At 36.8% G+C, this 23,145-nt stretch overlaps 1 protein-coding gene across 13 annotated transcripts in view; it reads right to left on the reverse strand.

Annotated features, from left to right (window-relative positions):
• LOC121319764 (kinesin-like protein KIF21A) overlaps positions 1-21,578 on the reverse strand; it is a 52,650-nt gene extending 31,072 nt beyond the window's left edge. For 4 of the 13 annotated variants that reach the window (XM_041257560.1, XM_041257564.1, XM_041257563.1 and 1 more), the window contains exons 1-10: positions 21,440-21,577; positions 21,141-21,192; positions 7,278-7,500; positions 5,595-5,777; positions 5,013-5,162; positions 4,399-4,533; positions 4,023-4,193; positions 1,877-1,992; positions 1,535-1,730; positions 40-229 (exon numbers count right to left, since the gene is read on the reverse strand). In XM_041257560.1, coding sequence (XP_041113494.1) covers positions 40-229; positions 1,535-1,730; positions 1,877-1,992; positions 4,023-4,193; positions 4,399-4,533; positions 5,013-5,162; positions 5,595-5,777; positions 7,278-7,500; positions 21,141-21,187 — 1,411 coding nt within the window. In that variant the 5' untranslated portion in view covers positions 21,188-21,192; positions 21,440-21,577. Of the gene's footprint in view, positions 1-39; positions 230-1,534; positions 1,731-1,876; positions 1,993-4,022; positions 4,194-4,398; positions 4,534-5,012; positions 5,163-5,594; positions 5,778-7,277; positions 7,501-21,140 lie in introns of all 13 variants that reach the window. The other 9 variants (XM_041257562.1, XM_041257557.1, XM_041257554.1 and 6 more) reach the window with 4 other exon arrangements.
• Between the last annotated feature and the right edge of the window lie 1,567 nt (positions 21,579-23,145).

Raw genomic sequence — 23,145 nt, forward strand, 5'->3', positions numbered from 1 at the left:
TTTCATTATCCATAATTACAGAAGAAAAAGCCAGCCTACCTGCGTTGGCTAGCACCTGGTTAGCCTGGTCACTCAAGAGCTGGGTGAGTCTAGCTCTCTGTACATCAATGGTCTCTTGCATAGCTTTAATCCGGATTCGCAGGTTGTTGTTCTCCGTCTGGAGCATTGAGTTCTCATGGAACATGTCATTAACACTGTCCATTCCATCTTCTCCTATTATTCTTTTACCCTATCGTTTGTGAAAAAGAATGTCAAGTTACTGAGGATACCCAGGGTAGCACCCCAATTAAGAAGCAACATACATCAAATCTTCAGCAATAACAATAAAACTAGTAAATTAGTGGACCACAGCTGTTAAATGCTGAATATGTGGGTGGCCTGGTCTTCAACTAATCCCTATTTTTAAATGAATGTTACAAAACAAGAAGAAAGTGTTTATGGGGTTGAAGTGACCAACCGTCACGCCACACAGTCACAGCTGGATTTTTCTTTCAACCACTACAGTACCATAAATCTACATGGACTGCATCAACCTCTTTTTAAGAGTAATCCCGTGATAACCACTGGTAAGTGGTTAATGCAATCCAAGGCGATGCCCCAGTGCTATAAAATGCCCTCAAAAAAATGTAGTTGCAATTTATTTCAATGGTGTATTGTGGCAGAGTGAAAGCCCTGCCAGTGCACAAGTAAGTGTGGGTGTGTGTTGGGGGTGGAATATTGGGTTGGCAGGGAAGGGGTTAAATTCCTCCCTGCAGATACACATGGGAATGTGAATGTGGCTGGAGCCGTACATTGAATAAGTGATGATTAATTCGGCTCCAGTAACAGATTATAAAAAGGGTGTTAACGGTGTTGGGTAGAGTTCATGTTGGTTAGTTAGTGCTAGAGAAGATGATGGCTGGTGTTGGTGGTCAGTGTGTGCTGTGTTTCACTGAAAAGAGGCGGCTCAGCCTTAAACCACCGTACTGAAAGTGTTTGTAATGTTTTATCGAAACTGCTTGTTTTGGCCACCATGCCTGTTTGTTTTGTTTGTTTTTATTATTATTATTATTATTATTATTATTATTATTATTATTATTATAAGTGTAACAGGTACAGATTGATCTAATAAGCCCCGAAGTTGTATAATTCTAGTTTTGTAAGTGGTGTTTCTCAACTTTAACCCATTAAGTGCCACTGTCCTCATTTGAGGTCAGGCTGCTTTGTAATTTTTGTGGAGCACTTTAAACTGGAATCTACTTGTTATTTTAATAACTATAACTATATTGTTATGATCACTTAATCTAATTTTGTTAAATGCAAAAGTTAAGTCTAAATGTAATATATCAAATTACATAAATACAGTTTGTGTTATGATTTTTTTTTTTTTTAAGAAATGTATTTGGTACTTAATGGGTTAAAAAAATAAAAAAAGGAATCAACTGGAATCAAGTGTGAACCTTAAAATGGCAAAAAGGTACTACTGAAATGCCCCTATAAATATTTTTTACACTAGTGTTCCATCTAATGAAGCAGTGAATTACTATTCCCTTACCGTCTTGTACTCCATAAGCTCCATCTGAAGCCGTGCAATCTCAGTCCGGAGAGCACTGATCTGCTGGCTGGCCTTGTCCTGGTTCACCATCACTCTGTTCTTGATGTTTCGGGCTCGATTTGCATACTTCAGTGCGTTCAAGGTTTCCATGAAATCTCTGTCAGATGGGCTGATACACGCTATCATAACAGTTTGGCTGGAAGTTAAATTAACAATATTTGCTTTACTTCACACAACAGAAAACATTCCCCTGGTTGTTTGAATTTTTACTGCATTTGGGAAACAGTTTCTTGGACCGTAGTTCGTGACTGCTTCTGCTGTTTGTTGTCTAAATATACACACCTATTTCCTCCGAGTGAATCTTGCAGTAAGCGGGTAAGCTTGGAATCTCTGTAAGGCACGTGAGATGACTTCTTACTTTTATCTCCAAGTGCGCTGATAACATTCCCAAGTGCTAACTTTAATAAGGAGAGGAAAACAGGGTTAGTTAAAATGCTTACAATTTCTTTGGATTGTTTCTGAAACCATCTGGATCATTCCAGTCCAACTTTACCAATTCTCAAGGACTCGTTTCCTCCATTTGTGGTTGATGATAGATCAACCATATGTGATAGAGAAACAGGTTCATGGGTAGGTGTCAAAACAAGTGGTGTAACTCATACCCCACAGTGTGAGAAAATGGCTACTGCGATTACCTTTGACCTCATTTTTCTCATGCATGAGAGGAAGCCAGATCTTTCCATCATAAAACTCTTGACCTGTAAGCCATATATGCAAGGGGTCAAGGCTTATATTGTCTGGTGGGCCGGTGCAGGGCCTACTTTTTAGTACAAGAGGTTATATTTTGGCAACTAAAAAAAAAAAAAAATGCAGTCGAGATTCGCAATGGAAGGGAGTATTATTGTGTGACAGGCAGAATTTTCCAATCCAGCTATATTTATTTTTTATGTTTACAGAAGCTTTTTTGTATGGTGCTGTATGAGGTTCTACTGGCTTTTTGGAGAGTTCTCAAACAGATTTGTAGACATAATATTGTATTTAATTGAATAAATTGTGTATATAGCATATCAAATAAAAACACAATAATGGACAGGGTATCGTATTTTCATGTAATGGTAAGTGGCACTGTATACAATTTGTCATTCAAATGAATCACCCATGACGAACACTTCTGTTTTAATGATACACATTTCACACTAAAAACACATACAGTGAGAAAAATAACCAGAGCCTGTTGCCTCTCTATTGCCTTTTAAATGATGTAATCCCCTGTGCAAGTGACACGTGTGCTAACAGGATCCCTTTATCTCAACCAAAAGTAAAATATCATCAACTTTGACAAAAGTGACCTCTCTGGAGGATGTGGCACTATTTCAGGAATGCATGTACATATTTCAATAACCTACCTGAAAGGGTGTTTAAAGCATGATTTCTTTAACCTAGTATACTACCAGATTTTTTTATTTTTTTAATGTAAATACATATTTTTTTTTTTTTTTTTTTAAACTTCACCTTTGATACCTACTGTACATACTGAATTGAAGGTAAGATAAAACATTTTTAAGCTACTACCACTTTTAAATAATACCATACATGTGTTTTTATATGCTGCTAGGAATTCTCTGAACAAGTCTAAACTAGTTTGCCAATTCAACCAGTTCTTTGAGGTTTGCTTTATATAGCTTTTTTTGTTTTGTGGATCTGTTCACTGTTCATCCTGTTCATGTGCAATTCACCACCTTTAGCAGCTGATGATATAATATGCAGAGTCATTTGTTTTTTGGCACAGAGACAAATGTGATATAAGACAACCACATCCTAACAAGGCTGACATAGAAATGAACAGAATACCTGTCTATCTGTATACAATCCCCCCAAATACATTGACACTATTGTAAAATTTATTAAGAATTAAATACCACTAGCTTTTGAAGAATTCTACATATACAGTACGAATATGTGAAACTACCACTAGATGGTGCTACAAGTTTGCTATCAATTTGACCATCCACTTTCTGGTGATTTACTGCGGCACACCTCTTCATACATTAATGCATTTTTGCGGTAGCTTATTTTTTTATATAATAACTCTATAGTATCTTGTTGGTAAGAGCATCATAAAAAATTCAGTATATTGCATACCTAAACAAAACACACAGAACATTTTATTAATTCAGCACCAATACTTACACTGTCACATCTTTGAGTGTGCACAATTTCACAGAAGTGGTTTAAGACCAGCTTCTACATAGTGCTCTTTCCATATTTAAAAAAAATGTACATCTTTGCTGCAAATCACGTGATGCAGATGCAGTCGCAAATCCGACTCTCCACTCAGGCACTTCCTGTTCTGAACAGTCACTTTTCACAGGTCGCATTTCAGCCCTTCAGTAAGCACTTCGCTTCAGGAATTTCTGAACAATAGTCAACCAAAACACCAACCAATACAGGCTATTGGCAGCTGAGCTAGGCCTGACTTTAATCTTACCAGTCCACAATTGATTGAAATTCCTTCCTTGGCTCTTTCCCCTGTCGCTCCTGTTCTCTTTAATCTCTCCGAACCCGCCAGGTCAACGAAATGGAATTTGGCAGTGAGGGTTTCAAACTCATTCATCTGGGAAGATCCATCCATTATCCTGTTATCTGTCTCATTATCCTGCTTTAAAAGAGAAAGACACAAGTCATGAGTACATTATGTATTTGACCATTATTATTCCCCACCCCAAACAGGATTTTTACATTTTACAAGCCTTTTTTGATTCATGTAAATAACAATCTGGGTTAATTAAATGTAAATTAGAGATGATGCAACGCTAAGACTTCACTACAAGTGAACACTGCAAATAATAAACCAGGACACGTACATTTTCTGCATTCGCGCACACCCGCACTTGACACACGTGGATAGTGAAGATGGCATGAGAACGAGAGCTCTGGACATTCATCTGAGTGCTGGCTGTGGAACGAGATAGGGCACCGAGCTTCAAGCACTGAATCATCTGAAAAAGACAATATTAAAATAATAATTGCACATGTTGTTACCTCATTTTAAACTCTACCTCTTCCTGGACCACTATACAACTTGTATTCTGTAAGTAATCACGTTACATTTTAGATCTATACAAACACGTAGTGGGACTTATTTACTTTAATGTATTCGTTTTTTTAAAGATTTGTTTTCAGTCTGTTTTATTTTGAAACTGTTCCATACTGTTGCTTTCTGAATAGCTTTTTTTTGTTTGTTTGTTTGTTTGTTTTGTTTTAATTCACATCTTCTCTAACTTTGTTAAAATCATTAATAGCTATTTTACTACATGGCACTGAAAAGTACAGTATACTAAAAGAAAACACATTTCAGTAAAATTCTACTCAAATAGCATGAGAAGCCATATGGATTAAAAGGTCAAACATGCTCATATTTGTTCAGGGTGTCTGTCCGAGGTCACAGTCAAACTGTTCAGCATTACAATGTGCTTACCTCTGCTTCTGTACTCACAGGACGTGTTGTTACACCAACTGTATAAATTCCACCATTAGCATCTTCATGTATTTTGATGTGTGATTTTTGCTTCCTTAACTCAATGTCCCGTGTCGTGTCAAAAAGATCCAGTACTTCTTCATTATAAAGCTAAGGAGATATACAAAACTAAAAGGTTTGTCACTATGAACTTACAAATAAAAGCAGTTGCAATACTTTTTGGGGGGGAGAAAAAGGTAGCCACTTAAAGCAGTTTAACATTTTTAAATTTTGGATTGTCTGAAAATGAGTAAACTTGCATTCGATGTTATTTATTCAAAACTTTTTTTCTAAAGCTTTATTGCTGCTCATTTTTCTTAACACAGACTCCTACTATCATCGGTTATTTCAAGGGCCCCCAAGAGCTGTCTCAGACAGAACATCCCAGCAATGTTGTACTGTAAAAACCAACAGCTGCCAGAAGCACTTGTCAGAGGTTAAATTTAAATAAGGATGAGGAGAGGGGATAATAAATCATCACACACGATGAAATCGTACTAATTATAAATAAGACTTTGAGTGTTTGCAAATAGCTTTCCTTACCTCAAGGAACTGCGCGTTGACTTTGAATTCCGGGGGTGGCAGTCCTTGCTCTATGGCCGCCTGCTTCCGCTCATCTATTCCTTTATAGAGGTGCTTCACAGCCCGGGGGATAATCCCAAGCTCATGCTGTTCAATGCTGACATCAAATCCTGTCCCCATGGTGTAGGTCTTCCCTGCACCAGTCTAAAACACCAAGGGCATTTACATTATTGTTAAAATAAAATTCACTAGATGTGATCGAAAAAAGACAAACTCTGTTTTAGAGCAGGTGCAGTGACTTTTTATTGTGCCAATTAACAATTGGCATCACGGAGATGCTGCAAAATGATCTGTTGATCTTGGGCAAGTGACTCTTGGTCTCCCAGTTGGTAGCCTAACCCTAACCCTAACCCTAACCCTAACCCTGTCATTGAGAGAGTGTGTCTGGTTATACCGTCTTACCAGGTTTGAAATTGCTGGCTGTGAGCACCCAAGACGGCAAGCCACAGTACGCTGCCCTAGTCCAGCCTCCAACATGCTGATTGCACAAAGGCGTTGCTCTCTTGACAGACGTAGCATATTGTTTTTTTTGGTAATTTTCTTTATTGCTTTTATTCAAGCTTGCAATTCAACAAGAATGAATGATCGAGTGATTAAAAAGAAACCAAAAACATGTTGTCAATGTCCATCATTTATATACCTTTTTTTTTTTTTTCGAAAATAAATGCATTATAATAGTGATACTTTTTTTTTATGCTCGGTACACTGCTTTTTATCTTTTACACAGAGATATTCCTCTACTTTCTATTTATTCACATCCAGTGAAAAATGATTGGCCAAATCACACTGTTCCAAATGACGCTGCATTACTAAGCAAATGCAGAGCTTCATCTCTGGAACTTCTCAGAGTTCAGCTGTTAATATTAGTTGATTTTTCCTAAAACAGTTCAAGCACTTTCCCAGGTCTTTAAAACTGTTAATCAATATTAACCTATGTATAAAAAAATTGTCATTTCTGGTGAAACAAAGAAAATATGTACAGGATTGATTAAAAACAACACAAAACAAAACACTGTCTAATCAATTTATAATCAGCTCAGTGCAAAAAGAGAAAGATATGTAGCAAAATCATGAAAAAGTAGGGAAATATCCATAGGGCATACATGTCAAAATAAATATAAAACCAGCAGCAAAGAAAAATAGAGAAATCTTTTTCAGACTTCTCATCCAATTACTGTTTTCAACACTTGCAAACACAGAAAGCAGAAGGAAGAAAGACTAAGACTCCATATTGAAGGGGACAGAAAATAGTCTAATTGATCAGTGGTTTATGTAGCATAGTTCAAATAAATGTATTTGTAAAATAAATATTTCCATAAAAGGCAATATAAAAAAAACCCTGACACACTTTTGACAGCTCTGAAATGCAGCGTGCAAACACACTGTTATATTTTGTATGCTGGATTCCTAATCCATAAAATTATATAAATCACTTTTAGCAGGAAGAATTTGTTAAGGAAATGAGACCTTCCTTTAAGGTGCATCATGTGATTTTCATATTGGATTCCAGTACAGTAATGTAGAGATGACCTTGCAGTACCTTACCTTCAGGACCTGTTAATGAGATACATCTATGATACGGGTGTTACCTAAATGCATTTTCAAGAACGGATTGTGTATAAATAAAAGCCATGCCCAGCTTACCTGGCCATATGCAAATATTGTCGCATTGTAGCCATCAAAGCAGCCTTCAATAAGTTTTTCTGTGCAGGCTGAATAGATGGCATCCTGCTGTGAATCGATGTCGAACACGTAATCAAACGTAAACGCCTTATCCTTTCCCAGAATCACCTGGGGTTCACCAGGGGTAACATAGGTGCAAATGTGACATCCCTCAATCTTCTCTCTAGCTAGCTGAGGGCGGATTCTGGAACACGGAAAGAAAAATACCTCTGTCAAAAATGTAAAAAATGCTGCTTTGTGTTGATTTCAATTGTTCTAGATAGGAACATGGTTAATACTCATACCTATAATAGTAATTACAGGATGTGGAAATAACTATATATAAATCATTTACAGTATGCATCTAAGCTATACAAGTTTTATAACAAGTTCTTCATGCCTGATAACCACCACTGTGTCATTAACTATAAAGAGTTACATTGTGAACAAGCACACGCAAAACTAATGTTTTACAGCACATACAGCACAGTACCAGTATTGTGGCTCAGTGACATCAGATCCTCCATTTTGAGGTTTAGAGCCCTGGATGAGAGTGGCAAAGGAAAATACTTGGCAGGGGGCGGGATGTTTTTTTTAGCAACCAGCTCAAAATGAATAACGTTCCAGAGTATTCATAAAAACAAGTTGGGCTCAGGAAAAATATAGAGGAGACCACGACTGCAAGCTTCCTCTTTGAATGAAAATAATAAAACTAAAACAAACGGTTGCAATGAAGCACTAACGTTTCTTTGAGAGTTTTTTTTTTTTTTTTTTACAATAATCTTGTCAGAGTTCAATTCAAGATGGAATACAATCAAGGAATCAGCCCTTTTTTTTGGAATACAGTGCAGTAGCTACCCTTTCCCACTCACAGGTCAACACACACATTAACACCAGTATCTGAAAAATTCTTCAGCCTACTTGCGAGTCTGACAGACAGGTTTGTGATTCAAACTCATGTACAGTACACAAGGTCAACACACTACAATGATTGTCTCAACGCAGCCATTGAGAATGAAACATTGTTTTAATAGCTAATGACATAATTTACTGTATTTTACCAGTTATGAAATTCTATTCGCTCTGTAGGCCAAAGTAGATAATATGTGCAATTTTGAAAGAAATGATCTGTTATAGCAAACACATATTTTCATGTTTAAAAATATTATGAGAACTACTATAGCAAATGGAACTGAACAACAGGTAAGAGTTATGCTTTTTTTCATTACAGTAGCTACAGTACAGCCTAGTCAACTTCATGATACAATGTGATGTTAGAATAAACTAGCTGATTTGATGTGTCTGTCTGTCTAAAAATGTAGATACTAAAAGCATACTACTTACCAATAAAGACATAATTAAATAAAAGTTGTACGAGTAGATTGACAGAAAAACAACAGAAATACAATAAGCTGAATGTAAAATAAAATAACGTTTCCAGTCTCAGGGTACAGTTTGGCTTCTCATAGTTGTGTTTCAAAACAAAGATCATTTTCTTTAGAAACCAAAAACTGTCTGTATTACCATGTGCAGAATGAGATTTAGAAAAAAATAGCTTCAATATCAGCCAATCTTTGAATAAACACTAACAGGGAATAAATGACACTAAAGGAAAGCCTGACATCTGAAAAGCTTTTTAACACATGAAATTAAGATTTATTACAGTAAGCAAATATTTTGAATCAGATCAGTCCACAGTACAGGTATTCACATGCACTACTGCACAGTCCGTCCGTCCCCCCAAATTTAAAATGATATTTAAAACACAACTAGTTATAAAGGAATCTAAAATATCCTTGGAGAGGTTAAATAATACACTCTAGTATCAAACTGCACAGTCATTGCAGGTATAAACAGGGCTCTTCCAGTATTGTATTACTGTCAGTGTACATCAAAGCCTAGTTGTCAAGGGGGGAGGGGAGAAGTAATTTAGCCTGTATCTGTCTTTGTGTTTGTAAGCAAGCGTGTATAAGGTTGGCTGCTCTAGACTATTCTCAGATCCTTTCATGTAGTGTGAATTGTGTGGCCTATAACATCCTTGAGAGTGCTTTCACAGTTCAGCCCTCATTTTGTGAACAGCATTTCAAGTCTGTGTGAACCCAATTACATTTAAGGTATGATTAAGGTACTGGAGAAAGGGATTTTGCTGTGTGTTCTTGTTATCTCGATTTTCCCTAAAATATCTATAGGCAAGTACTGCATGCAGTAAATGCAATACGAACTGAGGTAGTAGATCACTGTCTTACCAGTAGTAGGCCACAACACCCTTAATCTTGAATAATAATGTAACCGAAAATGTACTGTAATGTCTTAAAGGAAACATACAGCACAGAATTTGAGCAACAAATGTCTTTACTGCAGGCTACTGCAGATACTGTTTATACTTGCAGTTTCCCAACTGTTAAAAAAAAATAACTAAACAAAGTACTGCATGTTATCACATAAAACACCAAAAACCGTCAGGATTTTGACCTTCTGTTTTGAAAGTCAGTTTCACCAGCCCTAGCCGAGTACAGTATGTAAGTACAGTACAGTAACTACAGTATGACAACGTTGTACTCTTCAGGTTAATGTCCTGCTGCTAAGGTAGTTACAAGTTTAAATTCCAATTGCTGAAAACACACTTCTGGCCACATAACCCACATGCTGAATCAGGCACGAGATAACTCTGGGGTGGTGCTAAATGTATGTAGTGCCCAGCTTATTTAGTAACTGCAAACAAACATTAGCAGAAACCATCTGACAATATGCAAATACTATATGCCAAAGCGCTGTCAAGCACACTGCCTTCCTTCTGTTCCTTTAATATTGTCCTATTAGCATATGGTAATGCATCGGTAATTAGAAAGATGAGTTGCAAATGTATTCTAGGATGACATTCAATATGCACATAGCGCAATCAAATCTGAATTGGGTGAAAGCCCTAATTCGTCTGAATATACCTATATCTGCGCGATAATTGCGATGCGCTAGTTCCAATAACTGCGCACCACTGGCTCAAATAGTGTCGGAGTAACAGTCCACTCTGGACAATTAATCTGTAAATTAATTGTATAAATACGTCATACGCCCATTATGTGGCCCATTGTTTTGCACTTGGCAGCGTTACCCGGTCATCGCTACCCGCATGACCAGCCCTTACGGACATAACCTAAAGAAAGTCCTATAGTAAATTGGTCACAATATCCTATAGGATTTCTTTAAAAGCTTTTTAGTCCTATAGAGTGTCCTACAGTACTACTGTAGGGAGACCCTTTTGAGTACTACAGGATATTTTTTTTAAAAGAATCCTTTAGGATTTCTCTAAAACCTTTTTAGTCCCATAATGTCCTATAGTACCACTATAGGCTCCTATGTCGGAGCCTCACAGCTCCCTCAGCCTACTGTGCACAATACTTCGGGGGTCTGTCCAAGGTTTCCCCGCACCACTATGTCTCTCTGTGTTTTCGTTTTATTATTTCTCTTTTCTCCCGGCCGTTCTTGTTCCTGGACCAGCGCTTCTGTACACTCGGCACATCTAAAAGGGCACACCTGAGGGAACAGCAGTGTTTTTTTTTATAGTGCTGACAATCCCCCCCCCCCAACACCTGCCTCTCAGCCACTCAGACAGAGGGGAAGCCACACATCCTCTCTCCCACCTCTCTGCCATGACCGTCAGGCAGGTATTGGGTAACTGCCGCCCTATTCCTGCAGCACCATGAACACGCCAGCAGAGTTAGTACAGATCCCCCCCCCCCACTACAAACATGCTAACATGCTAACGTTTTCCTAAAGTCAGACCGGTGATATCATCAACCAACCAATCACAGACCTGTATTTTCTCTGCAGCAGTCCAATCATAGGTTAGCTGAAGTGGGACAAACAGTTCTGTTAACTGTAATTTCTGGCCGTGTCGGTGTTGCTAATTCTACAGAGACTGTTCATTTATTGAGAAATCATAGTAAGCTACAATTAACATTTTAGGAGTGTATTTAGAATTAATTGTTATTCTTACAAAAAAAAAAAAAAAATAGCATAACAAAAAAAATTCCGGCGACACTCAAACACAGATTTGCGAATTGCTCAGAAAACTGCTATATTCCAGTGTCTCGCAACTGCTGTGTGCCGTTTTGGAATATCTCTCATTTTGTGCCCAAGCACTATTTTTTTGCAAGGCACAAATTTAGCTAGGGGATTGCGCGGAGATCGAAGATTGGGCCAAATGTGTATTTTTTTTTTATAAAAACAGGATTACTGTTCTATATAAAATATTTTTAAACTACATGTGAATGTTTTATTCCATTTATATGGATTACCTGCAAAATTGACTTTTCAATCAAATATACACAAGTAGCTATTGACGTCACCAGTAAATTATACAAATGAGTACCATAGAAGGTTCGAACCTTCGAAGGTCAAAATGTAGCTTACCCTTCGTTGCAGCCCTACAAAATAAACTGAAATACTGTACTGTTAAGAATGCATTTGCAAATTAGGAAAGTGCCAGAATGATTAAACAAAAAAATTATTTCAGTTTATACTTAGTATAAACTTACCACCAAAAGCTGAAGGGCAGACAACGAATCCTTTTAATACTGGAACAAACACACATTTTTGATGTTTTAACCTTCAGTGCCTTACTTTACTATTGGTAGGTAAAATGTGTTACAATAACAGTACATAAATTAAAAATGGTAAATTATAGCTGGTGTAGATTTACTTTTTACCTACAGATTATTTTTTTCTTTACAGGTCTGTTTTCACTCCTCCCAAAAATATGTTACTGAAAATGTTTTTCTGAAAGGTGAAACTGTTCTAAGAGAACGTGTTAGTGTAAAAACTAATGGAATTAGGCTCAAGTAAGACCAGCCCTGGAAAAGTTGTTACCAGCCATGTTACTGTTACTAAGTTGTTCAAACAGCAGAAGGTATGCCAAAAGAAATGATACTTAATGTTTGCCATTGCTCTTTACTCAAAGAACACATCTTGGTTTAAACTTGTAAATGTCAGGTATACTGTACCTCTGTTCTAAAAATATAGACAAATACCATATTCGCTTTAAATAAAATCTCTGGAATTCAAGAATATCCTAAATTACACTAAGATAATAACCCTTTCAAGAAATGAAAATTACTGCAATTTAAAACAACTGTATCCAGATTTTGTTCCAAATCCATTAGAAGGTAACACTGAAAACAGTGTTCACAATGGCTTGGCTCTACGCCATATTGATTTATCATCTCCTGCTTAGTGGGATGAGGAAACAACCAAGCGTTTTGCTCAGAGGAAGCAGTTTATTCAAAGAATGTAACTGGACAATATAAAATGGTACACATAACAGTATACAGTATGCACTCAGGGGGAGCACTACACATATGGAAACAGAGACGTAATGGATAGGAATAATTAAATATATACTGTACATTCAGTTTTTTGTTTTGGTGTATGTAAGTTTATTTGCCTGCAGGGTTTCATGGAAGAAGACTTGCATTGTAAGCTGTACATATCGGATGGACCCTGCATTTTGAATCGGGTATTTTTGAAGCCGCATAGAACTACACTAAAAGATAAGAACATAAGAACACAAGAAAGTTTACAAATGAGAGGAGGCCATTCGGCCCCTTGCTCTTTTGGTTGTTAGTAGATTATTAATCCTAGAATCTCATCAAGCAGCTTCTTGAAGGATCCCAGGGTGTCCGCTTCAACAACGTTACTGGGGAGTCGGTTCCAGACCCTCACGATTCTCTGTGTAAAAAAGTGCCTCCTATTTTCTGTTATGAATGCCCCTTTTTCTAATATCCATTTGTGACCCCTGTTCCTTGTTTCTTTTTTCAGGTCGAAAAAGTCCCTTGAGTCGACATTGTCAATACTTTTTAGAATTTTCAATGCTTCAATTAGGTCGCCGCATAGTCTTCTTTGTTCAAGACTGAACAGATTCAATTCTTTTAGCCTGTCTGCATAGAACATGCCTTTTAAACCCATAATAATTCTGGTCGCTCTTCTTTGCACTCTTTCTAGAGCAGCAATATCCTTTTTGTAGTGAGGTGACCAGAACTGAACACAGTATTATAGATGAGGTCTTACTAATGCATTGTTCAGTTTTAACATTACTTCCCTTTATTTAAATTCAACACTTTTCACAATGTATCCGAGTATCTTGTTGGCCTTTTTTTTTTATAACTTTCCCACATTGTCTAGATGAAGACATTTCAACAAAAACTCCTAGGTCTTTTTCATAGATTCATTCTTCAATTTCAGTATCCCCCATATGATATTTATAATGAACATTTTTATTTCCTGCGTGCAGTACCTTACACTTTTCTCTATTAAATGTCATTTGCCATGTGTCTGCCCAGTTCTGAATCTTGTCTAGATCATTTTGAATGACCTTTGCTGCTGCAACAGTGTTTGTCACTCCTATTTTTGTGTCGTCTGCAAATTTAACGTTTGCTTACTATACCAGGATCTAAATCATTAATGTAGATTAGGAAGAGTAGAGGACCTAATACTGATCCCTGTGGTACTCCACTGGTTACCTCACTCCATTGTGAGGTTTGTCCTCTAATCAGTACTTTCTGTTTTCTACATGTTAACCACTCCCTAATCCATGTACATGTGTTTCCTTGAATCCCAACTGCGTTCAGTTTGAGAATTAATCTTTTATGCGGGGCTTTGTCAAAAGCTTTCTGGAAATCTAAATAAACCATGTCATATGCTTTGCAATTATCCATTATCGATGTTGCATCCTCAAAAAAAAAAATCGAGCAGGTTAGTTTGACAATAAGTAAAACAAGTGAATGTTTACTGTATATCCATGTTAAAAGGACATAAAAAGATTGTACTTGTTGAATCCAAGCAAAGAAATGAAAAGCATTTTGTCATATCAGCACTCGCATCTTCCTCCGAAACAGAAAACTCTGCCAGACCTGCCTACTCCCTCTCTTTAAATATGTGGAGTAGGTGGGGCTGGCAGAATTGAAAGGTCATATTGTCATTTGACTATAATGGAATGATGAAGGATGTTCAGTGCAGGTACTTAGACTCTCCAAGGATCAAAGCAAGCTCCAGGGTAGAGAGAGAGGTTAAGTGAAATGTTCTAATACTTCTCTATTGGAGGAACAAAACCCCAAACCACTCTGAGTGACTGTGACTGCAAAAAATTAAAAAAAAAAAATATATATATATATATATATATATATATATATATATATATATATATATATATATATATATATATATATATATATATATATATATATTATGGTTTTTAAATATATATTAATAAAACTACATTTGAAGCTACTTGCTCCTTCACTTTTCTATATTTCTTGTGGTTTAACTTGAAATGTCCCTGATGGTTAGTAATACAGCTTCACCGGTTGACAGCTTTTGGACAAGACAGCTCCAAAAAATGAAAATGCCCGAGAGGTAACGTGACAGTTCACTGCACCCACCAACTAATCTGCTTTAAAACTGTAACATGATAATGTCAGGATCCACCAGGTTGCTTGTTATCACTTTTTAATGTTTACAGACACACCTTTCATTTGAATGAGAGGTTATGATTGGGTTCATGTTTTGTCATAACATGTTTATTTTGAGTATTTTTTTTATACCCATTAAAACTCAATACCCAATAAAAAGTTCACTTAAAGCATCAGACAAAGAAAAAATTTTAATAAATAAATAAATAATAAACTGTGTTGGCTACAGTACAAGGTTTCTTAGTTGACATGAATAATCTATTTGACAATACTATCGAAGGATGCACATGTGTTTAATTAGGCACATCAACATTCCAGAGTGCACCATGTGGTCCATAACAAAAAAAAAAAACCCAAACTCTACATTGTACTGTAACTGTAAAGTCACAAACAGAAGCCATGGGTTTAATCTTTCTGATTTGCGTATGGTACTGCACAAGTACAGTAGCTTAAAAAACAGAGCTCACATTCAAGAGGTTACACACCAGACCTGCTTTTATTACAGGAAAAAGGACACTGTCTGTAAACCTCTTTGCTGAGAAATAGTACACGAGACCATCTGCATGACTGATTTACATTTTAGCAACAATCTAAAAGGAAGGAGTAACAATTATTAATAATTTTCAGAACTTATGCTTCCTCAGACCACCAACATTAAGTACATTTCCTGAACTGTCACGGCATACAACATACCTTAACAATATGCAGTTGTTAATACTGTCACTGAAAACATAATGTAATAATTATCATTTGTTTTGGTTGATTGAAATAAAAAAAAAGATCTGATCAGTAGCATGAAAAAGAACACCATGACCTGCATCAGTAGCTGTGACAAAGAAATTCATAAGTATTGTATATTATCACAAAAGTGTCACTCGATAAGAAGAAATATAAGTGTGACATAATTATGTACATAAAGATAAACACGTGCCCTAAAGAATAGACATGCCACACGTGCCCTAAAGATCAGCCTAACTGGTTCTCTAGATCTACTAAAACTGTAAATGTCACGTACTGTACTGTACAGTAAGTGCATCTCCTCCACCACTATTCCAGTACTGGAATGTATTGCATTAAACAGAGTGAGCTTGTTTCTGGACCATCCCCCAAGCTGCTCCAGTCATTACTGTTGCTCGGGCATGACGATGACAAGAGATCTGTATCTCTGTATAAACAAAGACAGACAGATAAGGCATAGAACGCAAAAGTAATCAGGGAGCTAAGCATCAGAAAGACACTCATGATGCAGCTGAAAGACCCTGACGCTGGTAACCTACGAGTGTGTGTAACACAAAGTTTAAAAGCTGAATCACAATCTCAGACTGACATGGGGTTGAAAAGGAGATTTGTTTTGCTTGATTAGGTTGTAAACATGGTAAATAATGATCGAATGTAAGCAAAAATAACAACAGAGAATGATAGAGATGTTACTAGAATGGAATTTGCATATTAAGCACCCTATTTATAGAACAAAGTATAACACTTGAATCTGCATGTCAACACTTTAAAGTTTGGTTTCATCCAATAACCGCCTCTATTACTGGCTGATGACCTTCTCCTGACAGATTGTTTAACCCACAGCCAACAGGAGACACGTCTGTCTGTTGTTTAGTGCAATGCATAAACACATTTTAACAACCATAACAGACTTTTTAGCCATTCGCATTCATTTTCCGCAGCTGCAGCTGACAGATGTAGGACTTTTGTATAACCTTGCCAAGGATAAGTGATTTCAAGCTTAGTGAACAAAGAAGTAGTTGTACTGTAGCCCCCAAGGAAACCTTGCCAAGATTGCCTCCTCTTAGTATCGTTGAGGATAAAGTTGCGGATAAAAAGGCCAACGGCAAGCAGACAGGGAGGGAGGCTGGATCAGGTGTGGCTGCTGGTACAGAATGGGAGAGCCCTACGCAGTCAGGCAGATGGCTGTAACAAAAAGATTGTTCAAATAATGGAGAGTAAGCTGTTGAACCATATTAATGTGCTTCATAAGCAAAACATACCAGGGTGCGTTATTGTTGAATTCTCCTGATTAGTGCTGAGCACAGCTTTGCGGTGGAGGAGAGGGGAGGGGGTAAATGCTACTATTTCCCTAATTATTCAGTATGAAAAGCCAAGTTCTGTTTTCAGAGCAAGATTGTGACAGGTGCTTTTTAAAGGGTAAAGTAGCTTTTAAAAAAAATCTGGTCTAGTACTGTGTATTATTTGACAGCCACTGAGCATAGTGTTCCTGAAAAGGAACAGAGCTCAGCTGAAAGTTAGGTGTATTTTATTTTAGTAGAAATACTGCTGCACACCTGTAACTCTTCTAAAATATGTTTTTTAGTAGCACACCTCTTAAAGAATATTAGACAGTAGAGCTGATAAACAAGTATGATCAACACAATTGAAATCGCAACTGTAACATTTACTGTAAGTTTACACTTTATTATGTTTTGCAAAACAGGGCCCGACCAAACTACCCTTGTTTAATTCACTCAATATACTGAACATGGAAATAAATATTGTCCACAGGCAACGGACTGATGGTTCAGTTATAAACTAAACAAATCAATAATTAATTAGTGTTCTTAATTTCAATTTTAAAGTTAAAGTCAATTTTTTTGTAATCATGTGGTAAGGGTCTGGCAATCCACAATTTAGTCACTGATTTAGAGAGGGTCAAAATACCACATGTACAATAGAAGTATACTGATGGAAATACCACACAGTACTGTGTTATGGAATAAGCAATGTAATCGATCCATAAAAACTTGACAGTGTCACAGAAGCTGGAATTGTGGTGGAAAATATGTATTACTGTATAATGTTGACCTATTATAATTAGGGCTTCTGATTTTAGGTTTTAACCGATAAAAAAAACAATAGAACACCCGATACAACTGGATTTCAATCTGTATTACAGTTAAGGCACAGAGAATTTAAAACAGAATTGCAAATTGTGGGGAAATATTAAAAATAAATGCCTACACACAAAAACCAAAGACAGCAAAGGAAAGAAAGTACAACTTAAGTGTGCAAGTACTGTCGAGTTGCTATAGCTATTTTGACAGAAATAAAAAAACACCCAAGCATTTTGGAAAGTAATTATTTTGCAGAAAAATTCTGTAATTGTATAGCATTAAAAGAAAAATACATTATGTATTATTAAAATACAAGTCACAACAGCATAGTATAGGCCTACAACATTAAGTCAACAAATACTGAGGTTACATTTTCTATATTCACAGTCCTTTCTCTTAGGGTACATTTAGCAGTTGGAAAAGATTTGTATGCAAACTATCAACACTTTCCTACAGTACACAACTCCCTCATTGCAACCTAATAATAACTACAGCCACCGGCTGCACCTAACAGTTACCACCAGTTAAATACGAAATTTTCAACCTTGGCCTAATTTTTGTTTTAGGAATGTTTAGCCTGCATATTATTTAGAAATATGACTTATTTTCAGATATACTGTTGAATGTCTCCATGTCAAACAAAGGTAAACAACATATAATAAAAAATAAATAAAAAAACCTCAGAAATGATACTTTTTTTATCCCACAGTCTGTACTGTATGTCACACTGATGCATGTTGATGCTTCCTCTGTCAAATTGACTGGGCCAGAGAGAATTCTCTCAGTCCACATTCTAAACTCCTACTGCAATTGAGGGTTGGAAGCTTGACAACCACTTATCCAAGACAATCCGATCTGTGTGTACAGCGATAACCGAAACACTCAGGGATGAAAATAAGACTCCCATTGCACAGCAGTTTGATCCATTCCTGGCTTTTCTATGAGTTTAATAAGACACACCTGACCTTGGTACCTATACACTGGGCTAATCTAGTTCATAATAAAAACCAGAATGGGTGAAACTGCATATTTTAAAACCCCCCAAACAGTATACCTGCATTTTCAAACATAATTTACACAGGATAAATGTGCGTTTTTAACAGGAGGTTGAATTAGAATCACATCTCACATTAGTGTCGAGAAACTGAAAAACAAAAATATAAATAGCAGATGTATTATTTATTTATTTATTTATTTATGTATTTATTTTTCAATGTAGTAGTCGCCAATTGGTTTTACCCCTTTTCTCTCCTAATTATCCAATTGTATTTTTGACTCAGCTCACCATTACCACTCCTGCGCTGACTCGGGAGCAGCGAAGACAAACACAAGCCTGCAGGCGCCCGGCCAGTCTACAGGGGGCGCTCTGCACCCTGGGAACTCCCGTCCATGGTCGGCAGTGGAATAGCCTGGACTAGAACCGGCAGCTCCAGGCTATAGGGCGCATCCTGCACTACTCGCGGAGCGCCTTTACCGGACGTGCCAAAATATCATAAAATAACATCTGCAGCAAAAAAACAGAACCACTCCAGACTGATATAATAATAAATGTTGAAACTGCTGCCTCCTGTCCCAGAAGCTGCAGGTTTTGTATATCAAGGGAAATGTTATTGGATTGTTGACGACTGGCTGCCTTGACAAAGCTATCTGGGAAAACACTATGCCCTTGAAAATGAATGTATTATTGAGGTCATTATTCTGGCCAAGATGACCAAATTGCTAATTGAATTGTTTCCAATTGAAGACAGACTAAAGCAGGCATTGATGCAATCAACTCTCCACAGGGTGGATTAGCCAGGTGGTCTTTTCTGATGTTTAAAACAAAATCAGCTAACGATTTAAAAAAAACTTTTGGCATGAATACCAATATGTTTTGCATCATATATTTAATTTAAGGTAGACAATACATTTTTTCCTTATTAAAGACAAAACAACTGAAACATGAACTTTCAAATAAGATCCCAAATGCATCACTAGTCAACTTTCTACACATCTCTAGTAGACTTTTACATTACAAACTGAATGCAATATCATTTTAGCCCAAGAACATAACTATTTCTTTGCACTTTCCTGTTGCCACTTGTCTTAAAAAAAGGACTTGAAGATAAGAGAAATTATTTAAATTCCAATATCTAACGTTAAAGAAGTCTTTCATACAAACAGCCATTCGAATGCATGCAGAGAGTAAGAGTGAGTTATTTAAGAGTAGCCCAATTCTAAAAGAGGAGTGAGATCAAAACAGTTAATCAAAAAAAAAAAAAAAAAAAAAATCCTCAAGTACGTTCAACCCAACAGTAATTTCTCATTTTTCCCCAAAGGATGTTGTTGACTATCAATCACTAGACTCACTCAGGTGTGTCAGAGAGTTGTCAGCTGGTTTAATTACATCCTTTGATCAGGTCTGTGTGTGTCATATATATATATATATATATATATATATATATATATATATATATATATATATATATATATAATCTCTTACAGTACATCAAACAAAATGGTGGTGAAAGAGGAGGAGACCTACTTAATTCTATCACTGTTGTTTTTACAGTGTTGTACTGGTGCTGCACCCATTAGTTTAGCTTTCAGACTTCTAATGACATCAATGCCATTAAAGAAGCAGGTCAGGTTTTAAGGTGTTACAGTAAGGTGGGTACAGAAGAGGGGCAATTCTTTAATCACTAAAGTGAAAGGGATAAATAAACAGCTCTGACAGATACTGTAGCCTTGGGTGGTATTTCCAGCACCCAAGAAATTAAACCCCATAGTACTGCACTCTGTAATCAGAAACAGCACGGCTAGGTTACATATTTATGTTGCTTAATAACTTCAACACTTTGTTTACTGCACTCTCTTCCTGTACCTGTCAATTATCCAGTAGATTCATTGATTATCTGTCCTTTACCTGCTGTCCATCTGGATGAAATCCACTAGCGGCACACACTCCTGAAACAAACAGTGTGTGATGCCGGTTTTCACATTCCCCACTTTTCAAATTACAGGACTTAAAGTCAGTCCATGTGCATGAAGTAAATCAACTAACAATAAGCCACCCTCGCTGATTTAATATGACTGTGAAATCTCATGTTTCCACAAGAGAATGTCACATGTCATGATCACTAGGAACCATCCTTTCTGTTTGCTCTATCACAGTATTACACTGTACAAAGTATAAATTTCAAAGCACTTGAGTTCCTATAGTAACATACAACTATGTAAACGTCTTACAAAAAATGCATGTATACAGTAGCCTACTCGGTCGTCTGTAGCTGCATATTGCACATAAGATAACTACCCAGGGGGTCATCTGTGCTAGAACCACATGCAGCAGCAGCGACGATTTTTGCTACCGACTGTTTTAATTTGCTACGACGAATTGCATCATGTCATTGCACCGGAAATTAATACATTCCCAGGCCTCAAAAATATTAAGTGGAAAGATCCACTGTGTCAGACATACTAATGTGCTTGCATGCTGCAGGTACCTGTTTTAACAATATTTTAGCTGGAACACGTCAGTGCAAAAATAAGACCAACCTTACCTCAATGCCACTCGCACAGTGCTTTCGTCTGGACTAGTCGTCGACATGTTGCCTGTTTATATATAGAGAGAAAAAATTAAAACAAGGATCAAAGCTACTTTTCTAAACCAAGCAAGCTGGATCTGCTGCTGACACTGTAGTCAACGAAAAACAGCAGAAACACCAGCTCACCTCCCCGACTCAGCCATTTTAAAACAAAATACAATATATCGTTATAATTAAGTTTCCAATGCCTTTTCATCTGTATTTGAATAGCTGTGGTGGCATGACTGTTTAATCTGCACCCAAAAAGAGTTTACTTCAGTGGAATTGCTGTTCACTCGTCCTAAACCGTTGCCTACTCCTGCCACTGACTCGTCCTTTTTTTCCCCATTGACAGGGCAAGTTGTTTGCTCTGAGCTCTCCGGCAGGAGGTTCAGGTTCTCTCGATCCGCAATGCGTCATCAAACCACGCCCTCATATGAAACATGCAGCATCCCCTTTTTTATTAAAAACATTTCTATTCCACGCTATTTATCAAGACTGCTGTGCAGTTCACATTTCTCATATTAGTGATACGTACAACAAAAAATGTAATAAGCCTTTGACTGCGGTTATATACTAGTAGATGGCATTGGAAAGTGTTACATAAAGTAACAGTTTTGGAGGAGTTTTATAAACAAGAAGTGCACATAATGGAGCTTAATCTGGACCCACCTTTTTTTTTTTTTTTTTTTTTTTTTACATAGTCTTGAATGGAAACGTATGTCAAATGATTGACAGTATATTCTGATTGTTAACAATGCCAATTAAAAAAAAACTGCACCCATCCAATTAACTGCTTAATCCTTTATAGGGTTGCGGTGAGCAGGAGCCTAACCCGGCAGACACAGGGCACAAGGCAGGAATAAACCCTGCACCCTTCCCTTTCTATTTTTACTATAGATGTGTTACAATGCCATGGGTGGATATTGAGTCTGTGACTAAATGGTGATACTTGAATTGATGTTGACACAGGCAGCTAAATGGCAAGGTGGGATGCACAATTAAACAATCTTGGATACTATTTGTATAACATGACGTGCCTAAATTAAGCTTCACTTAATCAATGCAGAGAATGGTATAAAGTACTGCAGATAGTTGCCTAAAATGTACTACGTTTGATAGATACTAAAGAAAGTAACAATAGGTTGATTTTATGTGCTGAATTTAATTAGCAGGCAACATAGCACCACCAAGTGGTAATGTATAAAAGAGTATTTTAACTTGCCTTTCAAGCTCTTACCAACGTTGACCACTATACCAATGACTGTACCACATCACGACAAGGAGGCCTAACAAGAAAAACAGCCTGTAAAACACTTTCAGATTAACCAGTCATTATCTCTCCAAACCAGTAAGCACAGGCTAAATAAAGCTTAACCAAATGGTAAGGAAAATGTGTGCTACAGATGGCAGGTGTCTGTGCTTTCGCCTAGCCCCCTTGCACACACATTCTTATAGGGCCTCATGTTGCTGATCCTGCAAGGCAATCACATCCACTTCTTCTTTGGGCTCAGGGCAGCTGTTCAGTCTTGGCCTGCCTCTCTGACTGGAGAGAGATGCAGATTTTTATTCTTAATATAGTAAGTTCCTAGATATACATCTGAATAAATCTGTTCACATTTTGTTAAAAAAATACACTTGTAACAATTTTAAAACATTAAACATAAAAAAAGACATTGTGAGGAGTTCTCTTCAAAATATTTGTCTAAATTGTTTGCTTGTTTACCTGAAAATTGTTCTCATGCACCTATTTCATCTACTGTATATGAACACAATGTTTACTCTGGATAGCTGAATATTAAAAAGCTGACAAGTATGCAGCTACCTAGCTCACTATAAAAATTTTCATTGAAAAAAATGATACAGTGTGTTGTAAACCATTACAGTAAGGGATATGTAACATTTAGTATATGATACTACATATAAAAAAATATGCAATAAGTTAAACTACCAACACCAACAATAACACACAAAACCCAAA

This window comes from Polyodon spathula, chromosome 8 (genome assembly GCF_017654505.1).
Source record: "Polyodon spathula isolate WHYD16114869_AA chromosome 8, ASM1765450v1, whole genome shotgun sequence".
Lineage (NCBI taxonomy): Eukaryota > Metazoa > Chordata > Actinopteri > Acipenseriformes > Polyodontidae > Polyodon > Polyodon spathula.